The sequence below is a fragment of the Molothrus aeneus genome, chromosome 1, assembly GCF_037042795.1.
Source record: "Molothrus aeneus isolate 106 chromosome 1, BPBGC_Maene_1.0, whole genome shotgun sequence".
NCBI classification, from domain to species: domain Eukaryota; kingdom Metazoa; phylum Chordata; class Aves; order Passeriformes; family Icteridae; genus Molothrus; species Molothrus aeneus.
The window spans coordinates 112,055,823-112,071,692 of NC_089646.1; the positions used below are offsets into that span (position 1 = coordinate 112,055,823).

At 34.2% G+C, this 15,870-nt stretch overlaps 1 protein-coding gene across 2 annotated transcripts in view; it reads left to right on the forward strand.

The window, feature by feature from the left end:
• SNTG1 (syntrophin gamma 1) overlaps positions 1 to 15,870 on the forward strand; it is a 320,654-nt gene that overhangs the window by 179,295 nt on the left and 125,489 nt on the right. Inside the window, exons 4-7 of one of the 2 annotated variants that reach the window (XM_066563043.1) lie at positions 2,366 to 2,422; positions 8,355 to 8,412; positions 10,806 to 10,849; positions 10,957 to 10,998. In XM_066563043.1, coding sequence (XP_066419140.1) covers positions 2,366 to 2,422; positions 8,355 to 8,412; positions 10,806 to 10,849; positions 10,957 to 10,998 — 201 coding nt within the window. The remainder of the gene's footprint in view (positions 1 to 2,365; positions 2,423 to 8,354; positions 8,413 to 10,805; positions 10,850 to 10,956; positions 10,999 to 15,870) is intronic. The other variant, XM_066563052.1, reaches the window with a different exon arrangement.

Below are 15,870 nucleotides of genomic sequence, written 5' to 3' on the forward strand. Positions count from 1 at the left end.
TGAAAAACTGTCTTGAAATTTTTCAGGTTTCCTCCCTTACATCTATACAGTTTTGCCTATTTAGAAAATCTTCCATGCTAACATGACTTTTTTCACATAAAGAAGTAGTGCTGAACTCCAGTGTGAAATCTTTCTAGTTTTCTGTCAGGCAGCATTGGCAAACTCACAGAAGACCCTGGATCAAGTGTTTTCAGGATTATCTTGAAGTCTGATAATCTGCCTTTGCTTGAAACTATCTTGATTCTGCCTTTGGTGAAAACCAAAAAGTATATTTTATTGACTCTTTTATGTGAGTACTTTTTTATGGGTACTTAGGCACGTGTTGAGCTAAGAAAGACAACAAGGACAGAAATATTCTTCAGTATAGTTTTCTGTTAGGTTTTTAAAAATGTGGCTTCAGCTTAGGATATGATCAGATGTCAGTATTTACAGTGACTACTGACACATCATGAACTACAAATTTTATGAAGTTGCATGTTTTTCACTGAGAATATTACTTTGTTTGAAATTTAATCCACATGTTGTCCTTCATTCCATTCGTGGTTGATGTAACAATAGCCAGTTCAAGCCAGTTTAGTGAAAGGTTGCTATTTTTCAATGTCATCTTAGCACAAGTGTGTTCTATTTGATTTGAACCTGTATAAGAAAAAATAACAGAATATATTGACTAGAGTGTACAAGTCAAGTTCATGTTCTTAACTCCATGTTCAGCACAAGCTGGAGGTGGAAACAAGATAAAGTTAACAGGAAAAATACAGCTCCCAGTGGAGCCACAGCTGAGTGTTTTCTGTTCATTTATGTATACTCAGCTTAGACCACACATGAGACTGTTGCCTATATTGGTTTATCCTGAATATATTGTCAGCACTATTACCTGCCATCTGATGCTGTGACAGACAGAAGGTTTTCTAGGTTTTCTGAGTAAAGTCTGTGGCCTTAACCCAGTCTGTAGGAACTGCATTATGAAAGTTCCTTTTTAGAGGTTTATGTCAAAAATAAAATTTGAAGTGTTTGGCTATTTAACAGCAAAATATATACCTTTTAGTTAGAATAAATATTTGCAAGCATTTTGCAAGCATTAGCCTACGTAAATAAATGGTTGTCTCATTTTAGGCAATCCATTTTGTCTTTCAGTCCAAAACATTGGAGTTTACGCTTGCTCTTTCCACAGTTGCTTAGTTCATATTTGTCGCAAATGTGAAAAAGGAAACAAGGTGGCTTGATTTTCACCAAATTTCTGAAATAACAGTTTTCCAAAACTTTTATGTGGTACCTCCTTTTTTTCCTTTCTGTAAATGAAGTAAGGAAGAACAAAAAACATCTGTATGTATTTCATCCTTCCTGTCACTGCTACATTTCTGATGATCTATTTAAATCTGACTGACACTATCTATGCTAATTGTGCTGAAATAAATATAATTAAATGTAACATGCATGCAAACTTATGCCATGCAATAAATATATAGGTAATTAAATGAGTATCAAATCTAGACCACGTGTAGAGAGCATTCAAAAATCTACAAAATTGATGTATCTGAATCTGGATATATGGTATATCTGCTAATACATTATTTTACTACTACCTAAATGTAGTAATTCTAAATGATCTATAGTTATAAAGTCAACAGAGAGAGTAGGAAAAAAAACCCAAAACCATCTTTTTTGTAAATGTTTATATCTAAGATAGTAGCCTACAATTTTTTAGCACAAATTTTTAGACAAGCACTAAAAGGAAAAAGATGGGCTGCTTTTAATAGTTGTAGGTTATGGCTTATGATTTTTAAACTATTGCTCTGAGATCAACAGTGGCTGGTTTTGTATTAGCTTCAGGTGGTTTTTGGTTTGGTTTTGTTTTAATTTGGATCATTACTGTGCTTTGAAATGAATTCATGCAATGTGTGCCCTTGTTAGGCTTTGGTTCACACCAATGAGTGATCTTGGCATGCACAAGTTGTTTTCCTTTCAGATGAAACTGAATTGAGAAATGCACTGCAGGAGTGAACTGTATGTACTTCAACATGGAGTGATCAACCTGCAGATGGGACCAGTTTAGAACTAGTCAAGGCCTTAACCTCTGAAATGTGTGTGTTGTACCATAATTGTCCAACTCCAAAGTTCTGGGTTTTTTTAGTGTGAATTGAACATTTTTTTGTTGTTGTTGTTGTTTTTGAGACAGGATCTCTTCTTTTCTTCCAGGCTTTGTCTTTTTCCTGTGGAGCATAGGTTTCACGGGATTTTCTGTTCAGGAACTCAGAACTTCATTGAAACAACAAAAATCAATGTTGAAAAAACTTATTGAAGCATGAATATAGTTGTTTAGGCAGAAGACATTAAATCTAGCAAAACTTGATTTCTTTTTTTCCAGGAAAGAACAGTAACAATTAGAAGACAGACTGTAGGAGGATTTGGATTAAGTATAAAGGTAAGATGATATTTTTGGTCTATTTATTACCTATTACACAAAGCATGTCTTTGTATATAGTCAATGTTACTGTTAATGAGTCCAAACTATTTTAGAGGACTAGAAACAAGACAGGAAACATATTCTTGTATGTTAGATACTGTTACAGCAGGCAACTAGAGCTATGCTACACTATGGAATGGAAGGCAATCATTCCCTTAAAATTCAAGCTGACCAACTCTGTAATAAGGTTTGATGTAAGAGTTGAGAAGTGTTTTCAACTGTATAGACTGTACTTGTTCAGCTTTTCTCTAATTTAAATAGTTATTAATGAATGCTAAATTACAGTGTCAGGCACAAGGAGCAGCCAATAAGTTCATCATCAATTCTGCTACAAAGAATATCACATTAATCCATTGCAATTCCTTAGTGGGACAGAAAGTGTTATTGCCTGCTTGTAGTGTTTATTTTTCTGTATATCAAGCCCAGATAGCAATTTATCATGTTACTGTGGTTTTGCTTTTGTCAGTAAGATTTAAGAACATATACAAGTGTAGGTGATCCTTTTAAGGAGAGGGAGGAAGGGTTAATAATTTTTGTCATTGTAATGTATGATTTTGAAAACTTTACCTTAGCTTTGAGTCTGAGTGTAGACAACACAAGATTAATTTTATCTTCTACACACAGCAGTTCTCAGTCTCAAGATAGCAATGGAAAAAATGAAGTGTACTTCACATGAATGCAAAGAGGCCTAAATTATGCATATAAAGTGAAAGTATAGATTTTCCTATGACATCTGCTAGTAGTGACCTTATAAGTGACTCATATGAAGGATTAATGTGCATTTGTGTTGTCATTGATAAGAATATGAATGAATAGAAGTATTAATTTTTAAAAATGTCTTCGTGCACTTGCTGTTATCTTGTTGACCCATGAAGACCTCTGTTCAAGAGTAACTAATTGCTATTTTGTCACCTAAGTTTCTCATCAGTTTGGTCAACAACATTGAAGGTTTTTTCCCTCTCTGGTATCATTATAGGTTACAGTACACTGAATAATAATGAAGAAATGAATGTTAGTGTAAAATCAAGTCTATGGGTAAAGGTGGTTTTATTTAAATGCTGCTAAGAAGTAACTGGTTACAGTAAAGACTTCAGATGATTGGAGAGCAAATCTCAAGAGTCAAGAAACTTGATTTTTGCATATACTTTACAATGAGCTATTTAGAATTAATATCACTGACAATCTCAAGATCACATTATTTAAGTATTATGTACATTGCATAAAATAAAACATCACTTAGAAATATAAAATAAATAGAGAATATCCAATGGTCTTTCTTGAATTAATAGTTATTCTTAACTTTTTAGAGTAAGATATTTATTTTCAATGATTATTTTATGTTATAGATATTTTGATCAAAATTAATCAAAGTATTGGAAAGGTGAAGATACATAAAGTCAGGTGTGAATAGACAATTTTAAATTTTTTAAAATAACTAGCAATCAGGTGATGAATCCCTTCAAAAATGTCATTAAAGAGAAAAGAGTTCTCTTTAAAAAAAGGAAATTCAAACTTGTTTGGATGGCACAGATTAGATAATGAAAATGAAAAGTTGAATCCTGTGGTCCAGGATGTTCTGTTGCTGTGTTTCAGCTAGCATGATTTATTACTTTAAAATTTCTTATTTTTTAAAAATCAACGTTTGTTGGACCTTTTTTGCTAAGTCCCTTTGTTTGTAGTTCTACATTCTCACAAAGATGAACAAGCAGTTGGAAAGCCAACACAGTCCGAAAAAAAAATTAACAAATTCTATTATTATAATTTTAAACTAGTGTAAAAAACAACTTAGAATGGGAACTTACAGTAATTTTTATTTTTTAGTTTAGTAGGCAAACTTTATGAAGACTCACTGAAATAGATTCTTTATTTATGGCATGGAATGACATGTCAGTCCCAAATACTCTGAAAGGTGCCAGTTTTCTGTTTAAAGTTCAATCATGGTTTGCTTCTTGTAGATGAATACAAGTTTGCTGCTATGTTTTTGTTTTGTTTTGTAAGATTCCTAAGCTTTAATAAAAAACTTATATTAAAAGATTAATTTTAAATACAAATGTAATTATTTTGAATTTGTGCCAGAAAGTAGAGGTCTACAAGTCACTCTGGAGAAGTGAGAAGCACTGAGGCCTCTCCTCCTTGTGTCAGTAACTTCCATAGCCCCTCAAACTACAGTAGCTTCTGTTGTTTTACTACTCCCACAATAATTAAAGACAGGGGTTATTTGAGGACTTGCTTTCTGGCTGTGATGTATGTCAGAGGATGGTGTTTATCTGAGGTGTTAATTACAGCAATACAGTGATTAATGACACTCACTTGAGAATACTTGCTTGGGCTTGGTTATGAATTTGCCTAGTTTCAGCTATCGGGTCTGGGGCTTTATCTTGTCTTTTTTTTTCTACTAACTTAAAACATCCATTTACTGTCAGAAAACTCCCATGGAAAAGTCACCTTTCAACTTTCTCTTGAATAAATTTTGAAAATGTTTTATCCCACTGCAAGTATTTTGAACCCTTGGAATTATTCTTTTTCTGGAGAGCAGAGAACAAATTCCTAATAATTCCAAAATTAAACTATTTTTTTTTTTAACCTATGAAAGAAACTCTTCTCTTATAACTTGGATATTCCAACTATATTTGTAAAAATCAGAGATTCAGCTAACTGCTTAAGAAAAACCCTGTTTGTAAGGTTGACTTTTGTCCAAGACCTAAACTTCAGACCTTTAAGAAATAGATTATAATCCACTTTCTTAGGGTTTGAAAACCTGGTGTTTTGCTGTACGTCTTAGCTGAAGTTAGTGGTGAAACTGTGATTGAATTTGAAGCAGACCTGCTCTGGTTTACACTCTTCTGAAGGAACGATTTTCTCTTTTCTGAAACCTCCTATTAAATGTTTGTGTGGAGGAATAGACATAGACATAGAATTTGGAAAGTGTAGTATTTCAGTCATTTATCACATCTCTGACAAGTTTGAGATGCAGAGCCTTGACAAAAGAGGCTGCTTAGTGTATGATTTCTGAAAGAACATCCTGTTTTTCAATAATTGGAGTGTTGTGTTCCTGAAGAAATAGGCAACAAAATTGAGAGTTCATTAAACAAATTGAGGTTTTTGGTTTACCTGGTCTGACTTCTGTCTACCAGGACTCAGTACACTGCCATTATTCTGCCTCTGTTTTTGATCATTCTTTTAAAATGGTGAACAGCACAGCAGATCTTCTGAGATTCGGTTTGACTTTCCAATTTAACTCAATCGAAAAATTCAGTGTCCATAGACCTTAAAGCTATTTGTGCTAGTGGAAATGCTTCCTTTTACTATGAAGTCATAGTTCCCAACATTGTCTAACTCTGATGATCGTAAAGTCCAACAATTGGTCTGATCTTTTATAAACTCTTTTTTTAGAAAATAAAAAACTGATTCCCCTGTTATACTTAGAACCAAAAACCCCCAGCCTTTGTCAATAAAGTTACTGCTTTCAATTGCCCTCTTTTTCATATGTCAAAAACTTCTGAAAAAAACCCTCACACATAAAAACTGGGATAAGAAAAAATCTTTAGGAGTGTATCGTGTGACACTTTGAAAGGAGGTGTGGGTGACCTCTCACCAGTAGTGGCCAACATTCAGGACAGTGACCTTCAAACAGCTGCCAATGATTAGAGCTTCCTCTGCCTCTTCTAGCAGGACCACCTCTGCAGGTTTATCCCTGCTTGAGGAAAAATGACAAAGAACATTTGCTTGACAAAGATCATTGTTAGAGTCTGGCAGAGGTCTGAGCCATTAAGTCTTCAACACCACTATTTGATGTATTTCTGTCCACCCTCTGGTCTGAGGTTATAACTACATGTTTGTACTGGAGGAAGAGAAAACGTAAAGCAGTGAAAAAGTTGCCTCTGTTCCCAGAGGTTTCTTCCCAAGAGTATCCCCTGAGACTGAAAACCAGATTTTAGACATGCATACACTTTTTCCTCTACAGGACAGAGAATCAGGGATGGAGAATGCAGGATGTAAGGCTGCAATGTCAACCTGAAGTAGTATTCAACAACGTGTTGGCAGAATACACACAGTTTGCTACAAATTGCTAAGAGTGGCTGGGTATAGGTAGTTGGCCAACTATTTGCTGTTTCCAGCTTTGATTTTTTTGTTTCTTAGAACAGCAGGTACTACATCCTTTTACTGATTTGAAAAGAAGCCTTCATACAGGTCAGACTCGGATGCAATGAGAAGAGATAATTCTCTTCAGTAGGAAAGTACTGAAAGCTTCCTCAGATCTTTAGTGTAAATGGGTTTAAGTAGATTCAATACAATGAGAGAGGAATAATCATGTTGTATGCATTGCAGGCTGGCTTAGTAATAAAGTTAATTTCCTACTTTAATGGAACCTCAGATCTAAGGAGGCAGGGAGGCGCTTTTAAACCTCACATTTCTTTGCTGGGCTTTAAGTATCCTGGATGGTGCAACATGTGTGTTACACTGGAGGCTTAGGAAGAAAGTGACACAGTTAGTTTTTCTGTTTGTTTCAAAAGTTTTGAAGAAATTAAATTTACATGTCACTAGAAATGTTGGAGGGTATAGGTTAAAACTTATGAATTTAGTGAGCTTGAACTCATTATCTGCAGTGAAGCCAGCTTATACTGTTGCTGTTCTTCTGGTGAAAACTATTGAAAGATATTCAACAAGATATAGTAATGATATGTTCCATGCTTGTCAACCCTTATCACATGCAATGCGAGAAGAACTTTACCTGTAGACATATAATTGTTGTAATATTACTGAGATCCCCATTAACTCAGTGTTTTTAGGGACATTTGCATTGATAGCCAATAGCAAAAGGAAAATTTATCCTATTTAGCATTCTGTGGCTACACAGAATCTTTATTCCATGACAGAAGGAGGTGTTGAGTGCAGGAGTCTGTTCAGTTTCAAACACTTTGATATTGCATGGAGAAGGGATGTGTGCTGTTCCTTAGGGGTTGAAATACCTATGTCAGTCCTTTTCACAACTTGACACAAGGTGCCTGGACCTAAAAAAGCCATCATTTCCAAAGTAAAATCTGTCTGCAGAAAAGAAGAGTAAAAAAACACTTAACCAGTATTCCTAGTCAAAACAACAGTGTGGCAGCCATTGGTTTCTGGTGACCTGAATTTGTACAGCTTGCATTTGAGTGTATGCTTTGATGCTCTTGGCAGAGGAAAAAGTATTTGTGTATTTTTGCCTTTACCTTCCTTTGAATTTCCTTTTCATTTAATCTTTACTTTTATTACTTTGTTCTTAAGCACCACAAATATTTCCAGTCCCAACAGGATAAATTGAATGAAGCAACAGCATTCAATTGTTGTCGAACTGTTGAAACTATCACCTGGTTTTCCTTTATTTCTCCCCGTTAGTGAACACCTACTGTTCCATTTCTTAATGCTTCTTTTTCTGTTTCATATTACTTATGCCACTGCTTTCCTCACTCTTTGTGCTTATGTGACAGACAGAAACAAATAAAGGCTGCTTTTGACATGAAAAGTCCAAACCTCCTTTCTTGTGCTTTTGTTTACCTCCTTGCCAGCATGAAAACACAGTGTGTTTGCCATTATAGTTGGATGTCCATTCTGCTTTTACAGGACACATTTCATACATTAGGCTCTCCAGAATTCACAGAAACTGATGTCCTTCATGTCTGGTAGAGTTCTGAATTCACTTCCCGAGCTAATGATGGCAACTGAGAACTTCTTTATGTGAAACAATAAGGAATTCATCACAGTCAAATGTTCATTAGAAAAAGAAGTGCAGAATCAGAGTTATTTGCTCAGTCTCTCTAAAAACTGCATTTAGAGAAAGGGTAAAATATAACTTTAAGTAAAAAGATGTTTTTTAGTGACTGACAAAGATTGCCATTTATTTTGTTTTCAGGGTGGAGCAGAACATAATATTCCAGTGGTCATTTCTAAGATTTCCAAAGAACAAAGAGGTGGGTATCAGGTATCAGCTTATTACACTGTACTTTAATGTTCCCTTTAGAAAAAGATCTTGAAGAATCTTGAGATTTTCAGTCAATGTTAAAACAAATACTGTTGTTGAACCCTTTCTCTCCTATGTCTTTATGAACTTTCTCTTCCTCAGAAACTTTTTCTGAAAAAGTACAGAATTGATATTTGGAATATTTTTTAAAGTCTTCAATTTTTATTTTTATTTTTTAGAAAATAGAAATAGTAAAGTAATAGTAAAGAAATAGGAAAGTATTAGAAAATAAATAGAAATTACAGAAAAGCAATAGGAAAGTATCAATAGAATGAAAATGTTTAATAAATTTAATGAAAGGCAATGATTTAGTGGCTTTGACTTCCCAGTAATTATTGTCTGGAAATTGTAGCAGATTGAATGTTTGGCTCTTAAATCATAGTAACACAGCAGGAGAATGCATGACTTTTTAACCTGCATACTCAGGTTGTATTTAGAGTACTTTAAGTACTGCATAAAGTTTTGGCCATACTTATTTTTAATAGTAACAGAACTGGTGCTGAATTTCTGTATTGATTTAACTGGCAACATTTTGAAATTATTGGAATGATACATGGATAATAGTTGAACAGCTCAAGATGTGCACAAGTATGAAGGAGGAAGGTTGTGAACCAGTACTAATAATGTGTACTTAATATCTTATGTTTGTATGTCTTTGTGTAAGGCCAGAAATGCCAACTTGGAAACATTCCCCTCCATCTGTAACGCAATAATTCTAGAACTCAGCTTCTCCTCCTACTGAACTAAAATGTGTCAGTATAAAAAAAAAAAGTCTCTTACTCACCCACTCAGATAGAGAAGTATGGAAGAATCAGCATACTGAGAACCAAAAGCCAACCTTGAAAGGTAGATGTGGAAGTTGGAGTTAGGGAGAATAAGGAGTAGTGTGGAATGAACCCCTAAGGAAGGCAATAAAGTTAACCTTAAGAATTTATACTTGTGACTACAGTCTTTTCAGTACACACGTAACTAATACATAAAGATGTGGCATATATTACATGCAGTACCTATTAAAATGCTATTAAGCACTGCAGGAAAAATATATATAAGAAAGATATACCTAAGTCTAATTGAGCACACTGAAGTGCAATTTTATTTCTGTCATTAGTTTTTTTGCTGCAGTAGCTGTTGCATTGTTTCTAGCCCCAATACCTAGGTGTGATATAATTTTCATAACTGCTTTCAATAAAAATATTGCTGATTTTTGCAGAGCTAGTTTGAGGGATATCTCTTTTGTAGAAGACTGCTGTCTTGTGATGTAGAAAGTGTCGTGCTGTGTTCCTGGACTAGAGAACTTTGATAGAGAAAATGCTGTTTGACCCAAAGCCTATGCCTCAAAATAAATCAGAATATCTGTCCTGCAATAATTTAACCATCCATTTTTAAATACAGCTAATAGGATCATTCCACCAAGCAAGGACTTGAGTATGATAATTTACATAAATATTGATTCCTGTTTTGCAGCTCATGTAAATAAGTAAAGTTTTTGGCTCAAGTCTGATACTAGCTTTTTCCAGACAGTTTCTTCTATGTTGATATGGAGTACTATAGGTAAAAATTACATGTAATCTGTTAATATCCCATAATTCTCATGTTCATGTTCTCAAAGGTTTTTAATGCCTTTACAGACAAAGAATCTTTGTTATATTTCTGGTATACTTATAAGGTATATTTGAATGAGATAGCTCTGAAATGGAGCACAGTGTTTAAAAATTGGAAGTGTAGAATTAGATTTTATAAAGTTGTGATGCAATTTTGTTCTTAAAATCACATTCAGTTTGACTGGTGATTTTTTTACAATATATTGACTTTCTAGCTCTTCAGCATATGTAAGTGTTATCCAGCATTAATTTTTCCTATTATTTATCAGACTTATCAAAGATGCAGGATCTAAAGGGTCCTTTATCTTTGGTAAAAATCTAAAAATTAAATTTGTTATTCATAAGTATCTCTGGAGTCTCCATGTTGCTTTTTTCTCTTTGTAAGAAATTATCTTTCTCAGGCAAATAACACCTAGTCCTGCAGTCATTTTCTATTCAGAAAAATATGTTCCACCTTACCAGAATGGCCTGAAAGGTGCTAGTGACTGATGGAAGAAGTTTCCTAGTTGTGTGCTTGAGCTAAATAGCCTCTTTGATTGTAACACTGATACACAAGTATTTTGGGTTGTAAAAGGAAAATACAAGTAATTTTATTGGAAGTTTTATGTTGAAGTTTTTGTCATGTTTTTTGTTTGAAATTTTAAAAGATAATGCAAAAGCATTAAATTGAATAAAAATTTTTGTACACAAAATGTTGGATATTTTGTACAAAGTGAGTGAAAAATTTGCTTTCTGTTTTCAGCGGAACTTTCAGGTTTGCTCTTTATAGGAGATGCAATTCTACAGGTGAGTAAAACTGCAAATTATTCTGTCTGTAATTTTCTAGAAAAGTGAAATGAAATCTATGCTTATGAAATGTAGAGTAAGTCTTCTCTTTATCTTTTTAATAACAGATTAATGGAATTAATGTGAGAAAATGCAGGCATGAAGAAGTGGTGAGCTTTTCTGTTTTTTAGTCTACTTTTTTTGTCTTTTGTAGTTGCTGAAATGATAGTGTATGCTGATAGCAATGCAGTGGCATCAGCTGTTTTATTGCTATTTCTAAACAAATATGCCTGTACCTTCTAACATGACAAGCAACAAAGTGCAATCTCTTCTTCCTAAATCTGTGTAATTGCTCTTCTCAGATAGGATTTTCTATATTAAAGGTGATTGTTTTATTATGAAGATTTGAGCTGTACAAATTCCAGCATTTCTTCTTCCAGCTAATAGCTGTCAAATTTCAGCAGTGCTACACCTTTCTGGCTGTGTGGGGTCATTTTAATTTCGACAGCTGTAATTTGCACTATGTTGGAGATTTGTTGTTTGGTTACTTTTAATCCTATTTAAAAAACAAGAGAAAACTATTCATCTGCCACTCATCCTCTGGCTCTTCCTTATGAGGGTGCTCTTCTCCTTTAGTTAAGATGCTATCATTTTGGGTAAATAAAAAAAAATTATTAAGGAGATTTCTTCTAGAGAAGAAATTTTGAGAGATCTGTAGTAGTCTGTTTCCACTGGTGAATCAGTTTTGCTAAATGCATCATGTACTTTAGCCATATTTTTTTTGACTCTTCTTAAACACTTTCAGAAGCAGAAAACCCTTTATTTCAGAAAAAAATGCCAGAAATTAAAAGATTACCAAATAAATTACCTTTAAATCCTGTTTAGCTCCATAGAATTTGTATCTGTATTTTTAAAGTAAAATAGTAAGGACATATTTGAAAGCTTCTCTTTCTGACTCTGCCAATTCAAGGATGGTCTTTGTGTTTCATCCAGCATTCTGCTCTATGACAGAGCAGAATATGTGCTGTTCAGATATAGAAAGCAGGAGTTAATATGGATGAAGTTCTGATGAAGAAGTTTATTGGAGGCTGAAGATTAGATCACTGCACTATTCTTCAGAGTGTTTTTGCACACTTGTTTCCTTTTGGAAATCTACTGAAAATCCTGCTTCATTCTTCAGAGCCTTCATCATACCCCCTTCTGTATATACTGGTTAATAGTTGTATTTATATTGCTTTTAAGTTTTGTCTGTGCAACAATGATCAGGTTGTAAATATTTTATAAGTTTACTGCAGCTGATTTGTTTAACATGCATTAATATGGCAAATATCTCAGGGGGAATTTAAATGTTGGAATTACAAAACATGAGAACAATATTGCTGAAAGAGTAGCCTTGTACACTTGAATGCAGATTGAAAATTAGTTAGGACATCAGGATTTTATTTTCTGTTTTCTGAGACATTCCCTAAACCCTCAAAATGATACATGAATCTTTTGGGTATTTATGATAAGGTTGGAACCCATTCATGGGAAGAAAAGAGGTTTTGGAAAAGTTGAAAGAGGGGATTGACATGGAGTAGCAAGTGTTATGTTAAATTTTGATTTATACCTTATTTATCTAACATAATCTGCTTCTTAAACTCCTTGTAGATAATTCTCTATGATTTAAAAAAATAGTATCTTACCAGTTTTGCATGTGCATTTATGTATTTGCAAATGGTTTAGGAATTCAAGAAGCAAATAAGTCCTAAATGAAATCCTTATTTTAAGGATTAAGAATAATTTTTAATATTTCATAGCAAATATTGACAAATATTTAAATAGGATCAAAATTCCATATGAAATTTTATTAAAAATATACATAAGAGTTGTGATATATAATATAAATAAAAAAGCCAAAGTAAATGAACTCTGATAGTCCATTCTTTTTCAGAAACATTCACTGTTATATGCTACGTGTTTATGGAGTAAATTTGTTGTAAAGCTGCAATAATGGTAATATTTCTGGTTCTGCATTGTGTAGTAACCTGTGGGTTAAGGCTTAGCCTTCAGTAAAGAATAAATACATCAACTGGTGTGCCAGCAGGAGTCACAGGTAGGGTTTTGTCTGCAGCACATCCTCTGCAGCTTGACTTGCTCTTGGACTTCTGTCCTGTGGGGTCTTTATCAAATAGAGGATCTGTAGCTCTGATCTGAAGGTGATACAGAGTAAATAGAAGCATGTGGAGCCTAGTTGCTTGCAGCAGGGAGTTGAACAGGAGTTGAAACTTAATTTTCAATCCATATTGCATCTAGGCACTTTTGCAATGGCTCTGCAGGACACCTGAACTTGTAGCTTTGTTTTGTTCTGATTTTTTCTGTACCAAATTAAGGCTTAGCAGGTACAATGTTCTGTAAGGACGTGTTAGTGTTTGGGTTGTCTTAATGTCTTAGAAAATTTTCATTGTAAACCAGTGGGTAATTTTTTTCAGTGGATAATGCTGAAGATACCTGTAAAAAATTCAGACTTCTATCTACAGTGTTACTGTGATGAGCATTCATTCTTTTCCTACATGCAAAATGTGTTGCTGCTTATGGAAACTTTAAATATATGTCATATCTTCATAGCTCTGCAGTGAAAAAATCTGTGGCATAATCACTGCAGCCTATTGTATGAAACTGATGATTAGTCGACCCTGGTATTTAATCTTGCTTTACTGCATAACCATACTATGTATAGAAAATGATTTGAGTTTCAAAATTAGTTAGTTTAATCAAACTCAAGGCATCTTTAATAGCAGGGAGAATCTTTCCCCAAAGTACAGTGATCTTAGTTAACATTGTGGGCAATCTGTTGTCTTTATTGTCTTCCATTACTCTTGACATTAGATAGATAGATAGATGGATGGACTAATAGACTCATAAGCCTAGACAGGTAGGTTTAGTCAGCTCTTAGTGTACCTTACTGGATTTCTTTACATGGTTCCTTTCTGATTATTTTTTTTAGCTATAGGTGAATCACTTAATCTTGAGCTTAGTTTTCTGCTTGTAGAAGGTGAAAATATTGTTCATACCATGAAAGCACATGATGAGTTTCTATCAAGGACTGTCTCTAAGCTTGTTGTTTCTCTTGGGTTGTAAAGAGCCCCAACTGAACACCGGATAACATTGCTTCAGTCTTAGTGCTCTCATGTGGTAAGGTAAGGACATGGTCTCTCTGGTGAAGTGTCAATACAGGGGGAGGCTGCAGAAAAAAAATAAGCTAGCAATTTATATAAAAAAAATATCTCTCAGCATCTCTCAAACTGGCAATTTCAGTCCAAAAAATGCAATATGAACTTGTATATAGAAGAAGAGTCCATTATATCTGTTTAAATACACAAGTTTGTGGTGTTTTTTTACTCAGGATGTTTTAATTATTCCTTTTTCAGTAGACTCTCCTTTAAATTTTTCAACAAGAATCTTAAAAGCCTGAAATTAGATTATTCTGAGACAGACCTATGAGTTTTGGCTTTGTCTAATTAATATGGTCTAACAATGCACAGCTTGTCAGTCCACGCACCTAGTGGATGTGGTTATCCATAGTAATAGATATGATTATTTTTAAGGCTGGAAATAAATGTATTCCTAGCTTTTACCTCCATTTATTGTCCAAACATAAAGATGGATAGACAAGCACCAGCATAGTATGGTTGTATGGATGTTTTTGGTGGTTCTGGGTCTAGCCACTAGTGTCAATAAAAATAGACAAGATTCTGGGAAAGAGTGAGTGGCCCTTGAGACACTTGTAAATGGCTACGAGTAGGAGGGTATGTCAGTTCAGTTGGATACTACCAAAAACCTTGTGTTGGATCTGCTGCTCAGAGTTGTAGTGCACCAAATCATCTAGAGCCAAGGTAGAATTGCAGTTGAATGAAGGCTGATATGTTTAATTTTGTCTCTGTTCTTAATGTTGTGAATGAAACATCTCAGATAGTATCAATAACTATGGTTGCATATCTCTTTGCATCTTAGCATCTGTTTTTTTCTCTTAGGAAATAGTAGAAATTAAATGACTATGGGTATGAAGTTATTTCTTATTTCTTCTATTTGGGGGACATTCAGGGAATTTTTCTAATGAAAAATGACAGCTCGCATGTGTCAGTTAATGTGGCATTTGGGCTTTCCTTGAAAAGTAACAGGAAAAGCTCATGTAGTTGGAGATAGCGATAAAGACAGAATTGATATCCAGGCTTTGGTGGATTTTATGTAAAGCTAACTACAATATGTAGCACTGTGGTTCATTTCAAGCACTGCTTGCATTTTGCACAAGACACCATTTTTTTCCAGAAGAATGACCTGATGTGAGATGTCCTCATGCACTGCGTTGAATCTTTTGCTTCCCCCTTTTCTCAACATTCACAGGAGAACTGTAACTGTGCTGGCTCTCCTTGAGTCATTTATGTCATGTGAAAATGGCAATGTAGGGGTTATTGCTGCTTGACTGCAATCATCTGCAGCTAATGAAACTCTTAGTCTGGACTTACTCTTAAAATTATGGTCTTGTTAAAACTCATTTTTAAAACTCAATTTGAATAGCTTTGGCAATGTTTCTTGTAAATATTTTTAAGCAGAAGAATGAGCATATTGTATTTTTAAGACAGGAAACCAAATGATCTGAAATCTCCCTCCATCTTGACCTTACAGATGTGTCTTTTGGTAAATTATGTTATTTTCTTATCTTTGTTTCCTTAACTATGAAACAGAGACCTAGACTATTATAGGATTTAGCTCTCTGAATTTTATTAAGTACTTCTGAATCTGTTATAGGAAAGTACCTCTGCATTAATATTTTGCAGTTTCATGAAGTGATAATAGTAACCTCCAAACACAGATTACCACTTTCTGGTGTTGCAGAGATCCTGTACTTTATAACTCATGGCACAGCCATTTAATTCTTTCCCCTCTAGACAGAATGCTGACTCTAAATGTGGAAGCTGTGCAGCCAGTGCTTCTAAGACTGCAATCAATCTGCAGCTTTTAACTTCTGAATTTAAAAGTTAAATGTAAACTTCCTGGAAATC